Below are 26,869 nucleotides of genomic sequence, written 5' to 3' on the forward strand. Positions count from 1 at the left end.
TATATTAAAAAAAAAAAAAAAATGCGTTGTCACAGTCCAGGGGATGGGTTGGGCAGGCACCGGCCGCTTGCTTATATTCTGGGTGGAGGTGGGGGGGTTCTCGTCAGCATAACAGAGGCACCTTTTTTATGGGATGAAGCAGTGAGTTGACAAGCAGCATATGAAACATTCGAGAGTATCAAGTTGACACTATCGGAGTGGATCACCCTGATGTGCCTTGCACTGCACGATCACATAGCCTATCGGGTGGCTTAAAGGCAGTGTGACTGCTACTGGCAACTTGGCAAGAGGCATGAGCTTGCCTGATTGGGGCACGCACGGTACAGAGTGCTTATGGGGGTATGTCCTGACTCGGTAGCGCAGGTTGGGCGCCTCACTGGCACTGCCCGAGCAAAGAGCGGTGCTGCTCTGCACCACACACCAACCCTACAGTTCAAAGCATGGGTCCCGTCCAATTACTTTTGCTCACCATATGCATACCACACTTCCTTCATGGCCTGAAAATATATACAAATGCAGGTTCTAACAATAAAATGCTCTACGTTAATAACTGCCACTGAACGCTGACGAGGGGGACTCTCGGGTCAGAGTAGATGTCTGGATGGCTCACGTTCTGCAACATTAAGGTGGCCACTTGCCTTTTATTAACTCCCAGCCCATCCATCCGTACTTTCCTACCAGGTGGTGTGGGGCCAGACTCAGAGGGTGGGAGCGGAGGACGCAGTCACGCAGACCCGTACATTCTGATGTGATGAGCAACATCAAATGTTCTTAGCGGGACCCGTTAAGGGACCTTGGAGCTAATAACAGGTCCCATCCATGGACCCTGGGCTGGGCAAGAATAATCGGGGCGCTGTCTGGGGAGAGTTGAAAGGAGGCGGGAGGCTAGCGCAACGTGTTTAAGTGGGTGTGATGATGATAATGTCTGCAGTGCAGCATTGCACATTTATTTTATGATCAACTCGAGGAAATGTTGGTAGATCAGGCCGTCTGCCTATTCACGCGGGATCTAAGAAGGAAAGACATGTTAACAGGAATGGTAGGATTGTGTAGCATGGCATCCTGACTAATTTTCCTTGGACGTTCACTTAACTGTGCAATAAAGGAGCTTAAATGTCCCCAACCCATGGAAAGAAACTGTGAGGGTTAGGTGCAGAGCAGATCGCATGCAGAGGACAGATGTGGGTTAAAATTAAAAACAAAGGGCTGGCTCTTGGCTGGCAATGTATTACTTCAGGGGGCAGACGCACATGGGGTCAGAGATCACAGGGGCACGATTATCTTACCTAGTAGTTCCAGTCCAGACTGCCTCAGGGGGTCTCTCTCCTTCTCCACTGATGTTGCTGGCTGCCTGTGTGCTTGGGGGCCGGGCCGACCTGAGCGGAGGCTGCACTGCACCTCGGACTCAGAGCAAGCGCTGTGCCGAGCGGCAGTTGGGCGGGCTGGTAGACTGTGCCTGGCTCTGGCTGCCAGCCACACTGCCGTCGGTGCGGTGCCCTGTGTGCCCACTACCAGTGGTGCTGCCTAGTCCTGCTGCTGCACACTGCCCAAGGGCCATGGCCTGCTGCTGCTGTGCTGGACGGCGGGTGTCACAGTTGTGACTCGTGTCCTGTGGGTGGCTGCCGCTGGCCAAAATCATGTCCGGGCCAGGAAGAGGCCCAACTTTATCCTCTGGCTCTGTCTGAGAGAGAGCGTTATGTGGTAGTCTACTTGGCGTTGCGTTGGCGGCACTGAATCTACTCAGCCGTTAGCCGCATCCCTAGCCCCCAGGCACAAGTTGCTTTCAACTTTGTAAAGTGCAAAGTTGAAAGCAACTTGTTATTATATGGCATGAACTTCTTGGTGGGGGCAGGGGGCTACCCTCCCGCAGGGCGGCTCCCAGCCCAGCAGCAGGCACAGGAAGCAGCCAAGCCAGTAGGTGTTAAATATTTAGCACCTGAAGCAGGGCAGCCAGCCGGCCTGAGGCGAGTACGCAGTCCCGGAGTCGCCTTAGTCACGGCCGCCGGCATCCCCGGCCCTCTTGCCATTGATGCATTGATATGCATGCATTCATAATATGAATGATGCATGCTAATCAAAGCAAGGTAACAATGCGTGTGTGTTGTTACCTTGCTTTGATGATGAATAATTATGCTGTACACAGCTCCACAGCCTCAGCCCCGCCGCAGCCCGCCCGCTCGCCCCCTGCAGAGTGGGTGCCAGTTATTTTCTGCAAATTGTAATGGCCTGGGAGATATGTCTGTGATTTTACTTCAGGGTCCGGGGCGGGAGCGGATAGACTCCACAGCCCACGGCAGTACTAGTGACGGCCGCACACTGCATCTTTCACACATGAGCAAGCAACAAGTCAACATCAACAATGTAATTTAAAAAAAAAATGGTCCAGCTTGGGCTGCGCCGCGCGGCCCACAAGAGACATGAGTTGAGTTTTGACGTGATTTTTTTTTTTTTTTTTTTTAAAAAAAAAACAATTTTACCGGAATAAAAACCGGCCCTGGGGTGGCCTCATGAAAACCGGCCCCCCCAGGGCCTCAAAGGTCATCGGCCAGTAGCCGATGGGCCGACACCGCCAGTCCAACCCTGCCTCTTTTAGTAGTTCAGCCAAGCCTACATACAAGGATTGTTTGGGTGGCATCAGCATTTTAACATACCCATTCATCAAACGCTAATGTCATTTAACCGACAACGGCAGGATACCTAATTTGTGAGGAATCACAATATTGGGCATAGACATCGCCACCCCCAGGACCTCCTTCCACAAAATGCCCTGTACACAATCCAGAAATTCCTCCATATCAAATGTGCAGATGTCTAGAGCATACAAGAGAATGGATTCTACCTTTAATAGATAGAACGGTATACAAGGCAGCAGTGAGAATTTACTGTAGCGATGATATACTATCTTCATTTGGGATGTCAGTTGTTTCAATTTTAAGTTAATAACCTCCTTCCACATTGCCACAGAGTAATTGGATGCAAGCTGGTATCCCAAGTATCTCACGGATTGAACCTTAGGTATGACAACCTCATTGAGTGACCATGTACATTTAGATGTTAATCTCTTACCATCTGCAAATAGGATAACGAAGGACTTCGCTGGATTGACCTGAAGATTGTTCTTGAGGGCATAACACTGGAATGATGAAAGTTTTGCCTGCAGGCCAAAGGGTGTGCGATCCATAAACAACAGATCATCTGCAAAACCCAACCAATTTAGTGCCAACCGGCCCAGCTTAACTGGAAATATTAATGCATTGCACCAAGATGTCTCCAGTTCCGCTAGATAAAGATTAAAAAGTATTGCGGCCAGGTTACATCCCTGCTTAAGGTCTGTTTCAGTTGGTATCGAGTCGGTCATGGCCCCCTCCTTTGTCAACCTGATTCTATAATTTGTATTTTCATGGAGAAGAGCAATCATGGCTACTAAATAACTAGGAAAGCCCAAAGCTGTCATCTTCTCCCATAGAACGGATCGAATGACCGTATCAAATGCGGCTGTAAGATCCAGTGCAGCCATAGAAGTTGGACCAGTGCATGAAGTTTTGGTTTGTGCATACAGATGGGCCACGATGGTTGCATTGGACGGAGATCCCATTTATTTGCGAAAGCCTACTTGGGATCGTGGTAACATATCAAGTAGGACAATATAGTGCTGAAGCAACTTGAGTAATAGGTCAAGATTTTATTTTTTTTTAATTTTATTTAAACAGATTGTGTGGTTTCCTTATTTGAAACCTTTAACCTGAGCATGTCCGTTCTTTCATCATGATTCTTCGTTTGGTATACAGTATCTTAGTAGCAGTGCTTGGTAGCATCTTATTAGTCCTGGGTTATGATGTTGATCTCCTCTGGTTTCTTAAGGATTAAAATCACTAATTTTATGAGTGCTAATGTCGTTTTCATTTTTTATCCTTCTACAAGAGTCCTCCACCACTCATCGACATTCCTTGTCGTGTAGCTTCTAAGGATGTCCCCCAAGCACTGCTCTTGTTCTTTCCTTAAACCGGTACATTGTAGTATGAGGTGTTTCAGAGATTCTATATCTCCTTTTTTGTTTTGCACATTCTGCAGCTTTCCCTGATGTCCAGCCTTTTTCTTCTTTGTAATATTTCTCCTGTTGGTAAAATGTTCAATCTGAATCTCAGGAAAAGGTCTCGGAAGTACCAATTAGGGAATAAAGTCAGATAGCTCGGGATCTGATTCAGTTTTCGTGGCTGGGCCCAGAAGTCTTCGTAACCTTATATTTACAGTTATCTTATTGGGTTTCGATCCAATCTGCCATGTATAGTTTCTTTTTAGTTTTATCTGGGTTAATCCATAAGTCATCCTCTGACTCGCTGAGGTTCACTAGGATCCCTCGACATGACTTTTGCCAGTCTGTTAGGATTACATCGGATTGATCTTTTAGGGCTTTTTTCAACACCCCAAATCCACCCGTAGTGTTTTCCTCAAGACATTTCCGATAGAAACGTAGTGTTTTCCATACCACTATTGTTTTGAGTGATGTCAGAGCCAGCTCTCTTCTTATCTGCTGTATTGGGGCTGATTTAGGCAGCTGTAAAGCTTTCCTCCAAAACAGACCCTCCAGGATTGACCATGTTTGAGCTTGTAAGGGGATTGGTGATTCTACCCCATATGTTAGTATTGGCACCACTTTCATCCTATAAAAGGCTATTAGAGGTGATAAGGTAAATCTGCAGTATCTTTTACGCAGAATTCTCCCTTGGGCAGCTAGATTGGTTGCTTTTCTTTTTAGCCCGGCTATTCTTGGCGTATTGTTCTTCGTGTTGTCTATACAGACTCCTAAGTACGTGAATGCTTCGACTTCCAGAATTTTTTTGTTTCTCAGAGACCATCCTAGTTTTTTCCCTCTGGCTTTATTACCTCCTGGGCCTAACTTCAGAATTCTTGATTTTTCTGGGTTTATAACCAGGTCATTTGAGTCCACATACGACTGTAATGATGTAAGTTGGGTTTGGTCCATCAGGACGATATCGTCTGCATAAATCAGTCTCCCAATCGGCGTTCCTGCTATTTTTGGTGGAAAGCAGCGGGTGGACTCAAATGATTCTTCCAGATCTGACATGAACAGGTTGTACAGTTCCGGTGCCAGCGGGCATCCTTGCTTTAAGCCCATTTTTATCTGAATTTCGTCTGTTAGTGTACCCGCTGTATCCAGTCTGACTCGAATGCTTATATCCGTGTACAAGTCCTTGATGTTCTCCACCAGTGACTGAGGACATTCCCAGTTTTCCATTTTCTTCCATAGTTTGGCTCTTTTTATGGTGTCGAAAGCTTTCGACAAGTCTACAAACGCGATGTAGATTCCTTGTTTTTTGTTCCTTTGTGTTCTGGCTTTCAATAAGTTAATCAGGAAAATGTTGAGTCCTGTGCCTCTCCCCTTCACAAAACCCGATTGCCAAGGATCACGACGTCCACTTTGCTGTACCCAGTGGTTTAATGCTTTCAATAGTGTGGACGCAAAGACCTTCCCCACCACATCCAGTAATGCAATCGGTCTGTAGTTGTCTGCTGATGTTCTGAGACCCTTTTTGAAAATGGGTACCACTACTGCCTTCCGCCAGGAATCCGGGATTTTTTCTGTTGTTAATATGTAGTTGAATAGAAGTTGAAGGAATTTGGCCCATTCACCTATGTTGCTTTTCAGTATTACATTTGTGAGCCCGTCGGGCCCTGGGGCTCTCGAGTCTTTCAATGTTTTCAGGATGTTTTCTATTTCTGTCAATACTGATATCTATTACTGCCTCATTTTTGTTTGTCGTTGATTTCCGCTTTGGGTCGATGTATATTTCCCTTTGCAGCTGTGTATAATACTTAACCCATGATGAAGCACTTATTGGGTTCATTTGACTTATTGCTTGAGGCTTCTCCGCTTCGTTGATAATTGCCCAAATTTCAGCTGTGTTTTTAGAGCTTATTTTCCCCAGCATTCTTTCTGTGTCCTGGTTTAGCAATGTCTTCTTGTGTAAGTGTAACCAGTTTCTGTACTTTTGTTTTAACTTATGTATCTCTTTACTCCAGTTGTCGTGTTTGGTCTTTTTTAGTCATCTAATATCTCTCCTTAATGCTTTTTTCCTTTCTCGTATGCGACTGTCATACTGATGTTGGTGAGTCCTTGTTTGATGGTTACTTCCAAGCTTCCTTTCTGTAACAAATGCTCTGAAAAGCGGGGTGTAGTCAATCCTTTTTTGGCTTTGTTCGATTTCAAGCGTCGAGATCATTTGTTTTAGGTTATGGTTTAGTTCTCTTGTTTTCTCTGGTCTGATCCTTAATTTAATACCCCTTTGGTCTATGACCACCTTCTGGTTATAGGTTCCAATCTTGTTATTGCTCATGTTTTTGCACGTCAGTTTTAACAGATTGTGGTCACTTTCTACTGTTGGGATTACTTTCAAGGTCTGGATGTTATCTGACAAGTTGCTTGAAATGCGAATGTAATCCAGGATCTCTACTGATTGTGTTCCCTTCCAAGTAGGTTTTGCTGGTTGGTCCCCCTTCACCTTTCCATTCAGAACGACACAGTCCCTTGATTGTACCATACGATTCCACATTGTTCCTCTTTTTTCCTTTGCTGAGGCAGTTGTTGTATCGTGTTCGGGTTGGTTGTCCTTGTTCAGGAATGAACAATTTAGATCTCCTGCCAATATGAATATTGGATCAGTCCATTTTTCTCTTTGTTCATCAATTAGTTCTGCTATTTTATCTGGTAGGTTTTCGTTTGATGAATTTGCTGGGTTCCAGTATATGTTGATCAATATTAGCATTTTACTGGCTTTTTTGTCCAGCTGTAACACTACCATCTGGATGAATAAATTTGGGTTTGACTCCTCCAGGACTTGCCAATCCAGATCGTTTTTGATGACTATAAGTAGGCCTGACATGGGTCTGCCTTTTTGACCTTTGACCGCTGGATTTAGCAGAACCACGTAACCTTCCAAGATTTTAGCAGATGCATCCATCAGGGCAATGGGCCTGAAATTATTCAGGTCATCCCATATCCCTTTTTTATAGATAGGGATGATGATGGCAGCACACTAAGACGGAGGGATAACTCCTGATTGATAAATGCTGTCATACTTAGTTTGTAGTATCTTTGCCCACAGGACCGGGTCAGCTTTAATCAAGCAGGGGGGGATCCCGTCCGGGCCAGGGGCTCGGGAGATCTTAATCATCTGTATGGCCCTGATGATGTCATCTACCGACCACGGAGAGATTCTCAGCATCAAAGTTTGGAAGTCACAAACTGGGGCACTCGCAGATTGAATTGAAAGTGCATATTTGTTCTGTATAAATCTGACACATGTAGCTGCCTTAACCGCAGCTTCCTTCATGGGCTCAACTGGTCCAGCCATGGCTCTCAACATGGACCACACCTGTCTGGTATCGGTTTTTAGTAAATGATGGAGCATCCTCTGATTGTCGCCCAACATTAGTTCGTGTTTCATCATCTTTGTCCTATTGCGATAACGTTGGTTAATTTTTAGTTTCAGTTAGGTTGTGGATATACCAATCAAGTTTCTCTGTGCCCAAGGCTCGTAATCTTTCCTTTTTGCTTTTCGTAAATTCACCACAGAAATGTTATAACAGTGGCGATGACTAGGCACTACCTTTCTATCATTTTGTGCTAGTGCCAACTGCTTTAAGTGTGCCAGGATCCTCCTGTTATTTTGGCATTCAGCCTGTAAACGGCCTACTCCCAATCGATCATCAGGAAAAGTGATCAAAGGGTCGTCCCTTAGACAGGACACCATCCTGTGACAGAGTTTGAAATCCCACCTCAATGAGATTGCGGGGCGATCGGGTACAACTAAACTTAGTGCTGGGTTACAAGTAAAACGCCTTATGCACTCCTTCAAGGTTAGATTCAAAGCTAGATGGACACCCAGAGCAAGATCGCATGTAAGCATCCTGTCGATGTTACACAGGAGTGAGGTAGAGACAAAGAAGTAATAAATCTGTGAATGATAAGGCCCACGAGACCAGGTGTGAGCAAACAGCCCCGTGTTGGATGGTACTAATTGAATGTCCCATGCAAGGAAGTAATCTACCCATCTCTTCCCATTGCATCTTGAAATAGCACCGACAGGGTAATGCGGAGCACTGAATTCATCAACTGCCTCCATACAGGTTGCATTGAAGTCACCCCCCACAAGCCCCTTAATGCCAGGATCGCAAGAGAAGGCATCCTCAAGTTTTTGTCTAATTGATTGGACACTTCAAGGTATGAGGTAGCTGCTTTATTCCAATAGACATATAACCAGGATCTCCCTCATAGAATTGCCCAAAAAACGTATATGAACTGCCAAAATGGAATACTCAGCTAGAACTAATACTGAGGAGAGTCTACTGGCTTTGTCTATCAAAACCGCTAGACCACCCGAGGGGCGCCGCAGTTCACCCTTCATTGCAGGCTGAACATGTGTGGTAACTATCAACCTCAAAACCTCAAATTGCCCCAAGTGCATAGTTTCTTGGATCAAAATAATCTCCGGGCGAGACTCCTTGTCGAGGTGCGTGGTCCATAATCTAAAATTATTCAGGCTTCATACGTTCCACGACATAAGTATCACTCCGGTCTCTCACTCTAATATTCATCAGCAGGATTAGGTACCTCTGTCTGGGAACCCCTCGGACCAGCGAATGATGCGGCAAAGGTCATAAATCGCCTAAGCAGCTCCTCACTGAATTGAGCAGGATCATTACCCAGTGTCCGCCCATTGGGCAACACAGGCATAGGTGGAGGTTGCTCCACAAAAATGTTTGCTTGTTCCTCTGTAGAAAATATGGAAGGGATCAAGCCAATCAGTTTGAAATCCCATCTTTGGGCCCAAATCAGTTTCATAATGATATGTGAGTGATGGCCACATATCATCCTGGTATGGTTATTAGAGGATAGGCAGACCCAATCGATGTCATCGGATTTAATCGTTCTCAGGGATGGTATGGCCTGAAAGGCCTTTAGTATGGCTGATCGTTTTAAACTTGTTTTCCCGTTAAAGGTGCCTTACATTCCTAGCCCATAATTGATGGCATCTCTGAGGTCAAGATTGGATCTTCCTCCACAGCACCAGTTATGTTTTATACTTCCGGGCCAACTGTACGGCAAGCCACACTCGGCGCATTCGCCAGAACCTTTGGGTAGAGCATTGATGGAACCATCTATGCTCTCTCCACCCACAATTCCTATAGGTATAGTGCAGGGTTCTGCATTCACTGCACTGTGAGATGGTACTAGCTGCACTTTACCCCTGGTCAACAGATTAGCAGGGTTGGCACCGCCCCCTCCTTTGATTGTGTTGGATGCTTTTTTTATATGCAGTGAGGGCTAGAAGTTCAATAGATCTGATTGTTTACATAGGCCTGGAGACAGTCTTTCCGGGTCCCCCAGATGCAGTGTCAAGGATCCCTGAGTGTTTGCGAGCAGTCCTCAAGTTTTTCTTTATGGCATTCCCCTTGGAGTCTCTCATGTGTGCCTTAGCCGGGCCATCTAGGTTCAGTAACACCTTGGATTCTAGATCTAGTTGTTGTAGATCAATAGCCTCTTCATCATTTGGTGGATATGCTGGGGGTTTAATAGAAGAGGTGGATTTGTCATTATGATTTAAGGAATCGTTCCTACCCTTTTTCGCAACTGCACTAAGATTCTTCGCTTGATGGTACTTTCTTTTTTGGGCCCCTGCAGCCAATTTTCTTTGTTTTCTAGTGAGGACAACATTAAAGCATACCTCGGGTTCAATGATGGGCATCTCCACAACAGGGTGCCCATTGTGGAGCGGTAGGTCAGCATCCAGGTCTATTAGGTTTGTGAGGTCAGATGGGCTATCAATGGGGTTGTTGCCTAACTGTTGGCCCTCCAGGCCCGAGTGGCAACTGGTACCCAGCGCTACGTACATATCGTGCTCATCAACAGGAACAGGTCTAAGTTCGTTAATAATCTGCTGTATGGCTGCCGCGTTGGCTTTTACCGCCGGCATGACCTCTGAGGGAGCACAGTCACACTTATTCCCCCTCTTTGAATTATTTACTGCAGCCAGAACGGCAAAAGACCTAATTTCCTCACCTACCATCCTTGGATCAGCTAAGGTTTGAGTTGCCAGGTCTGCTTTGTCTATGGCTAGTTTCTTTTTATCCGCAGTCACGGCATCACATGCAAATAGAAAAACTTTGATCTTACTTATTTTGGATAACACCTCAACAAGTGCACCCTTCAGGACGGCAAGTTCACAATGGGTCCGTTCATGACCTTTTGTACAACAGATTCAGGAGTCTAGTCATCACCGGGAACTCTTTATCCAGGGTTTCTAGATCTGAAATCTGTTGTTCAATCGGCTTACCCAATTCGAATGGCCATACGTCAGGGTTTGGGAGGATGTAAACATCGCTAATTCATGATCAGACAAAGTGCTCCCATCTGAACCGGATTGGATATCACATCAGTTGATGAACTAGATTTTATATTGCCAATGTTATTACTTGAATAATCAACCTTATAGTTTCCCATTACGCCATACCTCCCCTCTCTTGGGATTTTCTCCTCCATTTTACTGAACATATGGACATTCTCCATTCCATCACCGGGGTAGAGGGACCCACGGAAAACTCATACGTTTGCCCAACTCTGCCTCTATCACGGGGGCAATCATGGACACATCAGTAAACTTAGGTCTCGTTGGCACAATTCCCATATGACTTAATAGCCTTCCTGGGTCCGATGGTACTTCAATTACAATTGGGAGACTAGGGCCTATAGTATCCTCACTCTTAGTCATTTCAGTAAGCTTGTAGGTTTTAATTAGGGCAGGAACATCAGTCTACCCCTCCATGCCTTGATCTTTCAGTGAACTGGTCATTAACACAGATTCTGGGGCCTCGGCACACATCAAATGAGGCCCATCCTCGCACATAGAAGACCCCATCCTGAGGAGCGGCACCTGAGAACGTGAGCATACTGATACACAACCAGAAGCATCGGAGTGCAGCGATGATAATTCTCCATCGGTGACTCAGGACCTGAACAAACAGAATTCAAGCTTACCTATTGACGGCTGGATCACTTTTCTGCCTCTCTACAATGGTTGGACAATTATATTTAGATTTTATGAGCAGCAGCCCTGCCCCTGTCCAGTCAAACAGTCTAACAAACGGCGCACTTTCAAATGCACTTCTGGGATGCGCGCGCAGGAAGCGCGTGCACCCGGTTAATATCTGAAAGTGAGGCTTGGCTGTGGTCGTGTCGATTATGGCGTCCAATCACGGTGCGTAATAGAAAAAAATAAAGCCCCGTTCAAATGGTCACTGTGCCTGGATAACAAACCACAGCCCACCCAGCTCCAAATATCAACACAACTCCACAAAAGCAAAGCACAAACCCACGTATTTACTTTGACTAGAGTCCTTGCAATACGTTGCTTTCGGGAGTCCGGGTTTCACCAACCTCGCGGCTTCCTCTTGCAAACAGGCTTGCGAGGTTCGAACAAAAGTCCTTAATGGAATACAACAGCGTCCGCAGTGGGCACGGGAAGCAGCATGAAAGCGGGATGGCACAGTTAACACAGTTCAAATGCACTTCCGGGAACTGATTTTTACACTGTATTCTTACTCCCTGCCACTGCCTTCCATTCAAAGGAATTAAGTCCAATTGATGTTTTGGAGTGGAGTGTTGCAGGGGGAGTGCTTAACACTGGTGCTATCATTGTGTGTGAATTGTTCTTAATCTGTCTTATCATTACAAAAAAAGTCCGTAATTGTGACAGTATATCTTAACCTGGTCGCGTATAGAGGTCACTGCATTTTGTCGCCACAACATTGGTGGCTGTTATAATTTGCTTGTTCTAACTTGTCATTAAATAATAAATGTATATCTTATTGATACACACCGGCCTGGTTCCTAGTCCGTTGTGACACGGGGTGTTTGCGGAGGTTTGGTCTGAGACGGGTTGGAGGATTTCTTAAGAAAGAATCTGAGGTATTAAATAAAATGTAAGCGTTTATTGTGCACCACATTCATTGTAGGGGAAGCAGATCCCTGACTTGCTTGTGCTGTGTAATATATCGCAACAGCGTGAAGAGCACAGAATGCTGCGGGTTGAATCGGCAGCGTTCCCCAGCCAGGAGGTGTGTCCTTTGCTGTGACAGAGTTCCGAAAGAAAATGCAAGTGGCTGAGTGAGGAGGACAGCTTAGGGGAGCAGCAACACCCCTGATTGGGGAACAGTATGAATTATGGCCACGCTGACCTGGAATCATTCGCATACTATAACTCGAGGAAACCTGCTCTCCCTGCTCACGCCGAGGACCGCAGCAAACCACGTCCACCAGGTGGCTATAATGGAAGGCTAGAGGGATCGGTACCTCAGCAGCACTGCTACGGCAGCATGAGGCTATGGCGGCCATGGGAGTCCATGGCTCAGGAAGGGGGCAGGGCTATGTTTTTTTTTTTTACTCGCTAGCAACAAGGGTCCTGATTGGTGAATTATGGAAGCCTCAGATATAAAAGCCTGCAGAAACATGTCTAAGGGGAATTCTGTCTCTGATTCTCGTAGGAAGCACACGTATGAAATAAGGAAAGAGCATACATATCCCTGGGCCTATTAAAGGCCAGGGTTTCTTCAATCCAGGAAGAAGACAGTCCTACTTCCACCAAGGAGGGACATCTTCTCTGACTTTAAGGACTTTGAGTTGCATTTCTGGAGTCATACTAATGAGCTGTGTTCCTGAAGAAAGGATTTTTATTTCATTTGACCGCACTCCTGTTTCTAATGTTGTCCGTCAGAAAGTTTGGTTGGTAGCGGTGGGATTGTGACAATGAGTCATGGAAGGCATTCTAAAGGTCCTTGCAGAGGGACAACGACTGCAACAACTACTGCAGGTACAAAGCCCCCAGGCCGACTGGCAAGCATTCCAAAAGGCGATACAAATACAAATGCCACGCACGAGAAGAAACAGGAAACACTCCATCCTATCACTGACTGTTAAGGAGAATTCTCAGAAATGTGCGAATTCCCTTCTACCTTGGAGACCCCAGCTCTTCTTTTTGATGGACTTTAGGACTTTTAATTTCTAACCTGACGAGAGTGAGACCTTTTTCCTACTCTCTCATGTATTTTTCTGTGATTTGGACTCTGTGTTTCTTTTGACTTTGGAGTCTGACAAACTCCATAGGCATCATCTTTTATGTTGTGACACACAGCACCTTCAGTGCAGTGGCACAGGGAAGCCTGTCAGATTTCCCCAAGGTTTAAATACCATCTCTTGGTGAAACTACTGTTTCCAAGAGCCTTGACGGGAATTTGACTTTACTTCTATTTGCTTGGTATCCCCTTTGTCTAGTTTCTCATGTAACATTTTTATGTTACCCTCTCCTTAATGAATGGCTGGTGGCAGTGGTTTACCTTTAACTACTGTGGTGTGCTTTTAACGCGGGCTGCGTTCGCAGCTGGGGTAAAGCACCCAAGGATGCAATTTTTGTCAGGTTTGGTCCCTTTGTTCGTTTTGTCTTTGGTGGGATTCACGAGTGAAGCCCGCCTCTGGCTCCAGGGTGTCTGACGGGGCAGGAAGCGAGGGAGGTGCCCGAAACTCCCTGTGCTTAGTCTCCTAGGAGACAGAAATGCACTCCTAGGTGATTGGCTTGCTGGCAGGCTGTCTGGCAAGGACAGCCACCCTGCTGGGTGACTGACAGCTAGGCTGGAATGAATGGGAGAAACCTGCATAAAAGGTGAGGCTTTTTGGCTTGGAAAACAGTCGACCACTGGACGAAGGAATCCGAAGAAGAACTTGGAAGAAACGCCTGCTGCAACTCCTGGACCATTGGTTTGCCTGGTGAAGCCCTGCTGCATTGCTGAAGCTCCGAATTCGCCTCGACTAGAGAAGTCCTGCAAGGACGTCTTCTCCCCTTGGGTTGGTGGGACCAATCAACACCAAAGTAAGCCCATCTGGACATCCTCTCGAAGCTGGTTGTATTTCCACTGCAGTTGCTACTGAAACTGAAGGACCAGGGAGAAGAACATCAGATTGTGTATGTTGCTTTTAAGTCGGACCAGAGCGCTAGGAAGATCCTCCGGACTTCCCTGATGCAGGACAGACCAAGCCTGAGCCACCTCAACAGAGTGGTGGACCCCAGATGCGAGGAAAGTCTGAAGTGGTATCCGAGAACCGCTGTGTTGCTATTTGCTGTCAGACGTGAGGAGCTGAAACACTGAAGAACCACTGAGTCGAAGTTTTCCCATTGCTGCCGCTGACCTTCACATTGCAGCGCAGGAGTCCCCAGACGTCCTCTCTCTTGTCCCCATGACTGAGGCTCAGGAACAGGATCTGCAGAGCTGTACAGGAACAGAAGCCAGCTGGAACCATTTCTTCTAACCCGAGGTACTGTTAAGTCTAAGAGAACTTGCTTCTTGTGGTGTAGCCTTACTTGCTCTCGGTTGAGACCTGTCTTGGTTGCCCTTGCAGAGTTTTTAAAGCTTTGCCCTTCACAAGCGACTCCGCTTGTGGCCCTTCAAGTGTTCTATTTTTCTACAAACATTTCTCAAAATATTGTGCAAGACTTCCTACCTGCAAAGAAGATCTCCGTTACCCCTTGACATTGTGCAATTAACATTGGCTGTCCTAGCTCCCTGTGAGACTCCTCTTTACCTCTGACTTTGTGCTTTGGAAGGTGTTTAACGGTACTTGCCTGTTTATGAATTATTTGTTAACTTTTGTTTTATTCCTCTATTCTATCTTTTACACCAAACTCAGCATTGCTCTCAATGGACCAGTGATAAATCAATGTCCACAGTGTCCTAGCTATTTGTCACCCGAGGTGTGTAGGAAGTGTCTGTGTGCCATCTGATTTAGAGAAACTGCGTGTGTTTTGAAGTATATTTAAGTGTTACATGTTTTGCTCCCTTTCTGAAGAAGGCTTATATAACTGACTATGAAATAAATTAATAATTGTTTTATCAAGAAACCTTGAGTGTGTTTATTTGGATAATTGTATTTGTGAAACTCTGTCACAATTGTTACTGCTCACATTGAGCCCTCTTCAGATAAGCCTGGCTGCTCGAACACACTACCAACCTGTGTAGTTCAGACTTGTACCAAAGAGTGGCTCCCTATTGCCAGGAGGTCAGTGTTATTGTAGTGCACCCAAAGGATACTGCATACAATCTTGCCTAACGCCAGCATTAAGAGTGTTCAACAATTAAAACCTCTAAGGGAACAAGCACTGCCAAAACCAATAGGTTCAGAAGTAGGCCTTTAGGGAGCCAGGACAGGCAAAGTCAATGGGCAAAGTCAAAGATCTGATGCTCCTCTACTTAGATTTTTTTTTTTTAAATAGTCAGTGTTCAAAAAGAAATCATAGTAACTCGAGGAGTTACCTTGAAGCAGCATAAGCTGGAAGGCCAGCGCAAGTGAGTTCAGGTCAACTCAGAGTAGGGTTAAATAGCACTCCCAAAGGTAGCAAGCACCCCAAATGGTAAAAGGATAATGTACCCCATACCCCACAGTAGCTTTGGATTGAAGAAGTTGTTCCCCCTGGATGCCTTCTGGTTGCAGTGCAGAAGACCCTTGTTCCTGGTCCTTGGTTGTGGTGACAAAAGGGAGTACCTCTGGCAGGCTCCTGTGGCAGCACTCCGGAGAGGGACTCAGCAGCAATGGATTTCCCTAGATTCAGCCGTTCTCTATGGTTTTAGTGCATTTGTCTCAGCACCAAAGAACGAACAGCTCTGGTTGGAAGTTCCTTGATCCCTTGATTCTGGACTCTGGTGAGGGGATTCTGGACAAAAATGTCCTGCTTCTGTAGGGTCCTCTGGATGCCCACGAAAATTTGGCTGGATTCGCACTTCGGAAGACAATGCACTCACAGGTAGATGAGGTACCCCCAGGTATTGGGATTCTACAACCTTGGAAAGTCGCTGTAAGTCGGCAGTTGCGCCAAAATAGCGTTTGTCTTGAGTCTAGTTGGTCCAACCAGCGTAAGGGAGGAAATCATCCTTTATGGGTCTTCCCTGTCTATTTCGAAATCGGGGTCAGCACAGCTGCAGGGCTTCACCAGGCACTTCACGGTCCAGGAGGGTGCTGCTGGTGTCTTCTCTCATCTTCTGCTGCGGAATCTGTCCTCCAGTGGTCGACTCTTCCTCTAGTCCCCAAACCCTCCCTTTTTATGCAAGTTTCCATTCATTCACAGCTCCAGGCTGTCAATCGCACAGCAGGGTGGCTGTCCTCCAGGACTGCCAGCCGGCCAATTGGAACTGGTTTCACTCGGGCGCACTCGGAGACAAAGGACAGGGAAGTTTCGGGACCCTAACTCACTTCCTGCCTTTCCAGACACACTGGAGCCTTGACGGGCTTCAGGGCAGAAGCCTGCCAAATGTAAAACGCGCAAAGGTCTCAGAGTAAATGCCCAGAAGAAACTAACTGACAAGAAATGGCAAAAAAAAGACAGGTGCCCTTGGTGACCCTTGAGTGCGGTTTTGCGGCTGAGGTATCAGCCTGCAGATAAATGTCACCAGGTACTAAAAAAGAAACCACTGCCACCAGCCATTCAAGCGAGTTATTGTTACAATGTTAAATGAGGAATGGGTTAAAGGAGTTACTGTATAACCTCCTAGCACTCCACATAGGGTGGTGTGTGCTGGCCCCATAAAGTAAAGACAGGCGGCCGCTTTCTATTTTTGGGAACAGTAGTTCACCCAAGAAAATGTAGTTAAACATTGAGTGAAGTCCAAGGGACTTCTCAGTGACACTGCACAAAGGGTGCTGTGTTTAACAATGCAAAAGCAGATGTCTATGGAGTTTACCAGAATCCATAACATAGAAAATCATAGTCAGGAAAACACATCACTGAGAAAGTCTCACTCACTCAGGAGTAAAAATGAAAAAGCTCTGAGTCCAGCAAAGGAGCTTGGGGGTCTCTAAGGATAAAGGGAATTGGCACAGAAATGAAAATTCTCCCTACCACCAGCTCCTCTCAAGGGGACCAAGGAGGCAATGGTTGCTGCACATCAGGATATGCCAGGGGCCACAGCGGTGTAGACACCCATTGGTCTGAACACGGTGGTGGGCGATTAAGGCATCAACAATTAATAGCCCTAGTACCAACCCACAATTCTGCACAGAATATAGGAGTGAGACCCCTAACACACCACAATGCACGACACAGGCAGGGACATGTGCCACAGGTGGCCAAAACTGAGGGGGTACTGATGGAGCGCCACCACTAACCAACCCCACAAAACAACCCATCCTTCTGCTTACACCTCTAAAACTCTAAACAAAACACAACCATACTGTACAGCACAACAAACCAAATGTACTTCACTACACTTCAACCACGAAACAAACCACACCTAGCCTTGCACCACAGCACATGGCCACTACTGGCTGAAAATCACACCTGCGCTCATAGCACTCTTGCTCTTTTTTTTCCCCGCTCAACCCTACTAACCAACCTTACCCTGTTGCTTTTCAGATTCGCCAGGGGACCACTCAGGTGGTGATAGTGCGTAGTATACATGACCTTTTTAAACCATTATTTTTACAATACTTTGTATCAGTGCTTCTTTGAACCATAAGTATGCTACAATTTCTTTGTACTGACCTACAGCCCTCGCTCCCTCTGAAGATGAGCCTGGCTGCTCTGTCCATGCTACCTCCTTCTCGGGAGGTATAGCCTTATACTAAGAGTTGGAGATTCTGTATTGCCTGTTTTGTATGGTTTTATGAAGCCCTTAGTTGGACTTCAGAAAAACTGTCCCTAACTGATGCAACTTTGCATATCTTCCCCTTAGAGAGCCGCGGCAAGCCTGGCAGCCCGTGAAGAAAGCAAGAATGAGAGCAGTGAGCGAGCAGCTGAGCCAGAGCAGTCTCACTCCAACACCAGTACTCTGACGGAGCGGGAGCCCAGTGTGTCCAGCCTCTGCAGCATTGATGAGGAGCACGTAACAGACTACGAGATCGTGTGCAGGGTGCTTTCCTCTAAGAGGAGCAATGTCAACTTTGTCATTGAGATTTTCCGTCAGGTACAGGGGCTCCTACAATGTCCCATTCTGCCATGTACAGCGAAGGGAGGGTGCACAGGAAGCCCTTCAATTAGAGATTACTCTCCATTCCCATGGCCTGCACCACCACCACCACCACCACCCCCCTTCTTGGTCTGTTTCCCATAGCCTGACCCCCACCCCTCTTAACCCGTCCAGGTGTGCTCTCGCGGCCTGCCCCCTCCTGGTGTGCTCTCGCGGCCTGCCCCCTCCTGGTGTGCTCTCGCGGCCTGCCCCCTCCTGGTGTGCTCTCGTGGCCTGCCCCCTCCTGGTGTGCTCTCGTGGCCTGCCCCCTCCTGGTGTGCTCTCGCGGCCTGCCCCCTCCTGGTGTGCTCTCGCGGCCTGCCCCCTCCTGGTGTGCTCTCGCGGCCTGCCCCCTCCTGGTGTGCTCTCGCGGCCTGCCCCCTCCTGGTGTGCTCTCGCGGCCTGCCCCCTCCTGGTGTGTTCTCGCTGCCTGCCCCCTCACCTCTTTCTATCCCCAGGGCCTGATGCCCTTGTCCATTCCCATGGCCTGACCCCCACCCCAGCCCCCTTTGTCCATTCCTACAGCATTTCCCCATGTCCATTCCCAAGACCTACTCCCCTCGCCCCCGTGTATTCCCAATGCCTCCCCCCTTGTAACAAAAGTATGCATGTATGAATAATTTGTCATGTCCCCCTTTTGCCATTCCAGGCATTCCTCCTGCCCATCTGTGAGGCAGCCACCATGCGCAAAGTCCTAAAGGTGTATGAGCAGTGGATTAAGCAAAAGGACAAACCTTTGTTCATGCGGGAGAACGAGGATCCTGGAGTCCTCATGGGCCTTGGAGACATTGGCATGGAGACTCCTGTGGACGTTGAAGCTTCTACCGAGAAGGCGAGAGAGGAGGTGAGTCAACCGCTTGGAGAAGTGCAGGGACCTGTGCTGCTGGAAGCTTAGGGGGAGGTCACCGCTTATGGTGAGCAGGGAGCGCCACTGCCTCTGCATTGACGCCCACATCTTCCCAGCATGTCTGACCACAGGTAATTGTCATCTTCTCCTGTTGATGTGCACACACCAAGACCTCTGTTCTCATTTTCTAGGAAAAAGCAGCATCATCAGTAGGCCATGTGCGGAACCCCAGCTGGAGCAGGAATGCGTCTTACCAGGACGCCATTGATAAAATGTTGGATGATGATGTAGTAGAATGCAGCATTCGCGCCGGAGCCCAAGCCATATACCAAGTAAGGCGGTGTGCCAGATGTTAGGCCATAGGTCTGATGGTGGCCACTGATTGCCACTGGCCAATTCCTCTTGGTGGACATGGCTTCCCAAAGTGTAAGCTTGTGTGCAGTTCTGGGGTATTGGAAGCAGAGGTTTTAAGTAGAATGTGAGATGTAAATTGATTCTTGGTTTTAATGTCTGGTTTTCGGAGTGGTCTATTACGGGATGGTTTTTCAGATATTGTGCGGTTAGCACGTGCTTGTAATTCGGTACGAGCACTAGTAGACCTCTGACGTGCTGTCTTGTGTAGGCAGTTTCACTACATATCTTGTTGGCTTGTTACGTTATGGGTACCTAGGATTTGTTTGCATCGCTGTTAAGATGGATTTCCAAAATCCATCCTGGGACAGATTTTGGGAGGCCAGTCTATTATGGTGATCAGGAAGACACTGGAGGAGTCCAGGCAAACCAAATCAAGGTAGGTAGTTACATATTATGTAATATATATTGGTATAATGAAACAACCCAAATGGAGTGTTAGGAAAGATGTTGGTTTTTGTTGCTTTCCTCCCTTAGACTGCTATAGGACACCCTTTCTTTTTGCTTTGTTTGAACCCTGTCCTGACTTTAGGAGGTCAATAAAGCCTTCTGCGTTACTTCCCTTGTCCTTTTGCCCATTCTTATGGGGAAACTGACAAGTCCTTAAGACCATCAGTACTGAGAGGCTGTATCGCTTCATGAATTTCATGTATTCTTACACTTGCACACATCACCATGAAGTGAAGTGTGTCTAGGATATTTTGTACAGCCTTTTCCCGGGGATCCTTTGTTCAGGTGGCCGGGGGAGGGCCATCGCACTTGGATCCCAACCCTGGGGGTGGACGAGCGAACGAGGGAGGATCACCTGGCCTGGGTGGTGTTGGGGACTTTGGGAGACACGACCTTGGGAAAGACATTGTATTCCTACCGTTCCGATACACCCCTACCTGACATCCCCTCAGTTTTCATGAGACATTGTCAGCAGAGTCCCATCATACCCCAGTACCTTTCTGTAAGAAAAGGAGAAAACGACGAGGGAAAGTAAAACGCCATTCAACCATCACAATACATTTAGCCCCTTTATCCTGACGAAAACCTGCATGGCTTTTCCATGATCTCCAGGAAAACCTACAACTCCCACAATCCCTAGTTCCATTCTAGAAGTCCAACTACTGGGACGAAGAAGAGGCAGATGGGAGTCTGGGGATTGCCCATAGGAATCAATAGGCAATGGATTCCTATGGACAGTCTCCATGTTGTCCCAATGAGGTCAGGCAGAGTCAGGCAGGGAGGGACAACTACTTGCACCTGACTCCAATTAACTCTTTCAAAGAGTATGAAAGGTCAGCCACCCTGGCACACTTGGAGCGAGCTGGGATGCTGAAGGAACCGTGAAGACCAGAAGGAGAAGTCAGCAGCTGGGAGAACCTTGGGAAGCTAGAAAGGGTGATGGACTGCCGAGACACAAAGGGCTGTGAGTACAAAGGGGGCTGCAGTGTGGCAGGGGAGCTATGCCCCCGGAAACCACAACTCCTGCTGCACTTTTCTGGTCGTGTTTACATCAGTGCTTGCTCCCTGGGTGAGTTCCAGAAACCCAGATAGTTGAGGGGCAGGTGCTGGGACCCTGACCTCAAGTGAATCCCCATTAGGGACCCTGTAATACCTCATCACTGAGGGTAAACGATGGAGACCCTGTGACTCGAGGGAAGCTAAGGCCGGAATAACCTGTTGTGTCAAGAACGTTGTGTAAATCCCAAAAGTGCCTGTAACTGGTGAAGTGGGAAGCAAACCTGAAATGTGCACACTGGGACCTGTAGTCCAAAATAGCAAAGCTGTGAGACAAGAGTGGTCCTGCGCTGTATGTGTGCCTAATCGAAGGTCTCTGTTAGGTATCCAGCTGAGAAGTGGCATAAGTGAAAATTAGAGTTGTAAAGAATGAAGATTGCCCAAATTTACAGCGCAGAAAGTCTTGATTCTATTAAAGACACTGAGGCGAGCATTATGCTTAAACTTTAATTACTGCTTTCAACAGCTTTTCAAACTCTTAAACTTTTTTTTTTTCCATTGGCCTCTGGCTGTCAAAAATAAAATCTGCATGTAAACAAAGAGAGAGAGGCGGAACTACAAATCCCCCATGATCCTCTCCTGTGTGGTAGTCCTGAAACTCTGTGTCCCTCCTCCAATCAGGGCTCATCAAAAGCTACATAACTCTGTCTCTCCAGGTCATTTCCTCTTCTTTTTGCATGTGATTATCTGAGTTCTTTATTAATAGTCTATGAACAAACGGGTAACTTTTTTGTCGTCCTCTGAGATTGCTGCTCTGCTCAAGTAACTCTTACTGTCAGTTGCCTGACTATCCTCCCTGTTGCCATTGCGGGCGGCTATTCTCGACTGTTCTTCTGGTCATCTCCTGCATTAATAGAGAGACGTACTGTTAGGGAGGGAAATACGCTAATTCCAATATCATAAAACATACTGTATAATCAATCCACATAGCGTATCCGTTGGGTGGGACAATGCACGCCTCTGTGTCTTTAACAGAATCGAGACTTCCTGCGCTGTAAGCTTGGGCAATCTTAATTCTAGGTCAAGACCGGAGGCAAGCATTATGCTTGTTCAAAGCTCTCTACTACAGCCGTGGCAGTGGTTGAAATCGGCTTAATGTAGAAAGTTCTAAACACTTGAGTCACTAGACCAGTCTGCTGCTTTCGCGATTTCCTGCAGCCGGACTGTTACACTCATGTATTTTTGATCTGATGTGGACTCTGACAAACTCCATAGGCATCTACCTTTTGTACGGTGACACACAGCACCTTCAGTGCAGTGTCACAGAGAAGACCTTTACATTTCTCATAAGGTTTAACCTCTTAAGTGCCATTGAGGTTCCCCCCCAGTGCCAATGGCTTTTTTTTAAAATCGCGGTATTCACCGCCCAAACCCGCCAACATTTCCCCCCTCATTAACCCCTTAAGTGCCACCGACGAGCCGGCTCGTCGGTGGCAACCTGGAGCGGTTTTTACCGACGAGCCGGCTCGTCGCTGGCATTTAAAGGGTTAAATACCTTTTCTTGGGTGAACTATTGTTCCCAAGAATAGTAAAGTGAAATTGACTTTACTTGCCTTTTTCTTATGTAGGCCCAGCACAGCCCATTTTATGGGGAGTGCTGGGGGATTACTTATTAGCGTCTTTTCCTACTTACTCATGTAAAAATAAAATGTATGTTACCCTCGCTACTTTGAATGGCTGGTGGCAGTGGTTTAATTTTCCTACCATTGTGTGTTTCTACTGCAGGCTGAATCCTTAGCTGCAGTAGCGCACCCTTGGGTGCCCATTTTATAAAAATGGCCCTGGTCGTCTTTTTTCGCCATTTTCTGTTTGAGAGGGCTTTCTTGGGTTTTACCCTGCGTGCCAAGCCAGGTTTGAGCCCTTTGTTTGTTTTGCCTTTGGCAGGCTTCGGTACTAAAACCTGCCTCTGGCTCCAGTGTGTCTGGCCGGGCAGGAAGCAAGGGAGGTGCCCGAAACTCCCTGTCTTTAGTCTCCTTGGTAACCTGAATGCACCCAGTGCTGATTGGCTGGCTGGCTGTCCTTACAGGACAGTCACCCTGCTGTGTGAGTAACAACTAGGCTGTGCATGAATGGGAGAAACCTGCATAAAAGGCGAGGCTTCTTGCACTGAAGACCGAATCGACCACTGGACGAAACATCTGACAAAGGAATCTTGAAGAGAAGCTTGCTACATCCCCCTGGGCCGTTGAACTGCCAGGTGAAGCCCTGCTGCTGTGCTAAAGCTCCAATTCCGAATCGACTAGAGAAGCCCGGTATGGACGTCTTCTTGGGTTAGTGGTACCAACTATAACCCCAAGACTAACTTTGCTAGAGTAACTTCCCCGCTTGGATGTACTACTTTGCTGCTGCTGGAACCGTGTACCAGGGGTCGAGAAATCCGTAGTAGAGTGCATCGTCTTTAAACCGGACCGAAGCTCCAGGAAGATCCTGCAGACCCTCCCCAGGCAGGACAACCCAAGCTGGAGTCACCTCACCAGAGTGCTGGACTCAAGGAGTGAAGGAAGCCCTTCAAGTGTCAAAGACCCGCGGTGGTGCTATTTGCCGGTAGCTGAAACCGCAAAATTCTGCTGAACTAAAAAGAGCCCGTAGCCGCTAACGACCGTCAAACTGCAGCGCAGGAGTCCTCTAGACGTCCTCCCTCTTGTCCCCACGATTGAGGCCCAGGAACCTAGGATCTGCAACACTGCAACCAGAACAGAAGCCACCTGGATCCTCTTCTAACTTAAGGTACTGTTCTGACTACACTAATTCAAGGTTTCTGAGTAAAATATACATTTATTTACAAATCAGTTGTATAACATTTCAATAAAGTAAAATAGTTTAAAAAAATCACGTTACCAATACACCACACCACTCCCAATAGATTATGGACAAGTTTAAACTCAAAAACGAAGTGTGAGCAAAATGGCACTCCAGTAATTTAAAAAGGGAGGGGAAAAACAAAATTAGGCTAAAATTGAGCAGCACCAACAGGTAACTAAGCAGGGCAATCTAGAAAGAGGAACTACAGTGATGGAATCAAATCAAATAAGCTTAGGGCCAAAGTCAATAGGACAAAAGTCTTTTGCTCAAGATCACACAGTTCAGGGTAGTTCGTAATTAAGTCTTTGCCAAGAGTTCCGGACGAAGTTGGTCAGCAGAAAAGTTAGTTTAAAGAGAAGAGAAGGACAAGCCTTGGAATTGGCAAAAGGTTTCACACACCTTCACCGCGGCTGAACCAAACGCACAACCGGATTTGCACAGTACCTTCAAATGGAGAAGCTGTAGCCGAGGCAGACGTTACTGGTAGTTCCTGCAGGCTCACGGTTCCTGAAGCGACTGTCGGACTGACACAAAGTAGGAAGACTGGAGGGTCCTGCACTACCCAGGGAAGAAACCAGCAGCAGAGCAAAGCAACAAATAAAAGGTGCGCTCCTTAAAACCCAAGCAGGGTCCAACCTTCCTGGCTATCCGGCCCACTGTAGCTCTGTACATCAAATTCGACCAGAGGAGGGAGTCCTGGCTTGCAGTTTGGGCAAACTGGTTGGTCCCACCAGCTCGGGGGAAGAAGATTCCTGGAGGATCTTGTCGTTGGAGTTCGAGGATTCAGACCTGCAGCAGGGCTTCATCGGGCAGTTCAGTCGTGGTAGGGGTCCTCCTCCGTCAGCTCCTTGTCGGTTCTTTCGTTCCAGTGGCGACTCTGCCTTTCCAGAACCTGAGACCTGCTTTTTATGCAGTTTTCCCCCATTCACACAGCAGGGTGGCTGTCCCGCCGGGTCACCACAGCCAATCATTTGAGAATGCGACATGGGTCTCCAAGGAGACCTTGTGCAGGGAGTTCTAAACCCCTCTCACATCCTGTCCCCCCCTCCCCCCAGACATACAGGCGCCTAAGGAGGGCTTATATGTAGAAGCCCGCGAAAAGACGGTGAACAAAAACACATATGGTCTAGCGGATTTAACTTTGAGGCTACCAAGATAGCCTAAAACAATACCAAGGTTATTTAAGATAACCGCAGTAGGAAAAATAGGGTAGTTACCACTGCCATCAGCCAAGTCTTGATGAAAAGGGAGCGAAACAATGCTCCAAGAGAAACAGACAAAAAGGGATAAGTATTAACCCTTTCCAGTACTCCATGTAAGATGGTTTGTACTGGGTCTGTGGTTTTGCAGAGGCTAATAAAGTTAATGGCAACTTTGTGTTGTGGGAGACAGTAGTCGGTCCCAGAAAAATGGAGTCTGAGTTGGGAAGTCTAAAAGACAACCCTGTGTCACTGCACTGAGGGTGCTGTGTAACACATAGTAAAAAGATGATGCCTGTGGAGTAGGTGAGGCTCCACAGTCTATGAACACAAAAATGTTAAACACACACAGCAAAAACACATGTAAGAGTGGGAAAAAATGCTCACACTCTTACCAGGTGAATAAAATGAATCCTAGAAATCCAGCAAAGCTGCTGAGGGACTCAGTAGGGAAGGGAAATGAGCCATTCTGGAGAATTCTCCCTAATGGAGACTTGCAGTAGCTGCGTTTTGCAAAGCTCACCTCAGCTCTGCCCCTCACAAGCCTAACCGTGATTTTCTGCAATACATTGTGCTATATAAGAAGTGCCTCAGCTGCATAGACCTTGTTCAATTTGACTTTGGCTGTCCTGGCTCCATGCAGACTCTTCTGACCCATTGCCTTAGATTGTAACTGTCCCTCATAGGTGGTATATTGGTTTAACTAAGGATTGCTGGGAAAGGTCTTATCTAGACTTCATTGGGAGATTAAAACGTGCTCGCGTGCTCTGAGAACCTGTTAACCTTTTTCCTTCCCTAACCCTTTCCTTTTCCACAACCTCAGAATTTTACCAAGTGCAAAAGTGATCTATAAATGCCAACACTGTCCTAGTAATTGAAGTCACCTCAGGCTGTAGGATGTGTGTATGAAGCACCTCTAAAGAGCATCTACTTGCTTATCTTGATTCTGAGAACGTGTTATGAAGTGTAGGTTTATTGTTGCACATTACCCTTTTTAAAGAATGCTTTTTTAAAACTGACGGTTCAATAAAACATTATTTTACTAGAAAACCTTGAGAATAAGTGTTATTTAGATACTTTTGTTTCTGGATTTCGATGCTACAGCTCACATTTGCCCCTCTTGAGAACTCTGGCTGCTCAGTCACACTACCAACTTGGTAGTACAGTCCTATCTATACCAATAGGTGGGTTACCTAATACCAAGAGGACAAGACTGGTGTAGTCTCCCACATGGTTACTTCATCCAATCTTGCCCAACACGGACACCCAATGCAAAATGCTTGGAAGCCATAGCTCCTCTAGCTGATGAGCTCCTAATAAGGCAATATCCACCCCTGCTACGGCCATTGCTGCTTTCCCCCAGCTTGCTATGGCAGCTGTTTCTACTGCGTAGTATGGACTCCTGCGCTCTTAATAATTGCAAAACGCTCTGCAGTCTTACTACTGCCGTTGCTTTCGCGTAACTTTTAATGCACCGTGCTATGCATAAATTGCTTTTGTCAGGAAAATATGGGTTGGAAATGACTGAGGAGCCGGTCTTTGTGCACTGTGTGATATTACATGCCACCCCTTCTGGGTAAAAAACATTCCTGTCAATCTCTAAAGTTTTTACATCTGAGACTCTCCTGCAGGATACAAGGTTAAGTAAAGTCGCTAATGTCCCTGATAACTGTTTTACTGATAGGTGGTCGTTATTCAGCCATTGTTCAAATAGGCTTAGTACTCTGTTAAAGTCCCGTAAGGAAGAATACTTCGGTTGAGGTGGTTTGCTCACTTTCACTCCTTTAATCAACCTAGCTACGGCTGGCTGCTCTCCTACTGGTGCTCCGTCTACCAATTTGTGACCGGCCGAGATGGCTGACCTATAAACTCCCACTACTGAACGCTTTCCCTTGGCTGGGCAGGCTCTCTAGAAAGTATATTACTTGCACTATAGGGGCTGAACGGGAGGAACACTCCTCCCCCCTGCACCATAACTCCCAGGCCTGCCAAGCGGAACTATAGTTCCTAATGGTGGAAGGGACCCAGGATACGCCGGTGA

The 26,869-nt window shown here is 46.9% G+C and overlaps 1 protein-coding gene across 8 annotated transcripts in view; it reads left to right on the forward strand.

Moving 5' to 3' along the window:
* Positions 1-26,869, forward strand: part of RALGAPA1 (Ral GTPase activating protein catalytic subunit alpha 1) — a 1,128,412-nt gene that overhangs the window by 267,947 nt on the left and 833,596 nt on the right. For all 8 annotated transcript variants that reach the window (XM_069638431.1, XM_069638437.1, XM_069638433.1 and 5 more), the window contains exons 10-12: positions 17,791-18,021; positions 18,713-18,907; positions 19,102-19,242. In XM_069638431.1, coding sequence (XP_069494532.1) covers positions 17,791-18,021; positions 18,713-18,907; positions 19,102-19,242 — 567 coding nt within the window. The remainder of the gene's footprint in view (positions 1-17,790; positions 18,022-18,712; positions 18,908-19,101; positions 19,243-26,869) is intronic.

This window comes from Ambystoma mexicanum, chromosome 14 (genome assembly GCF_040938575.1).
Source record: "Ambystoma mexicanum isolate Mex_15411 chromosome 14, UKY_AmexF1_1, whole genome shotgun sequence".
Taxonomy (NCBI): Eukaryota; Metazoa; Chordata; class Amphibia; order Caudata; family Ambystomatidae; genus Ambystoma; species Ambystoma mexicanum.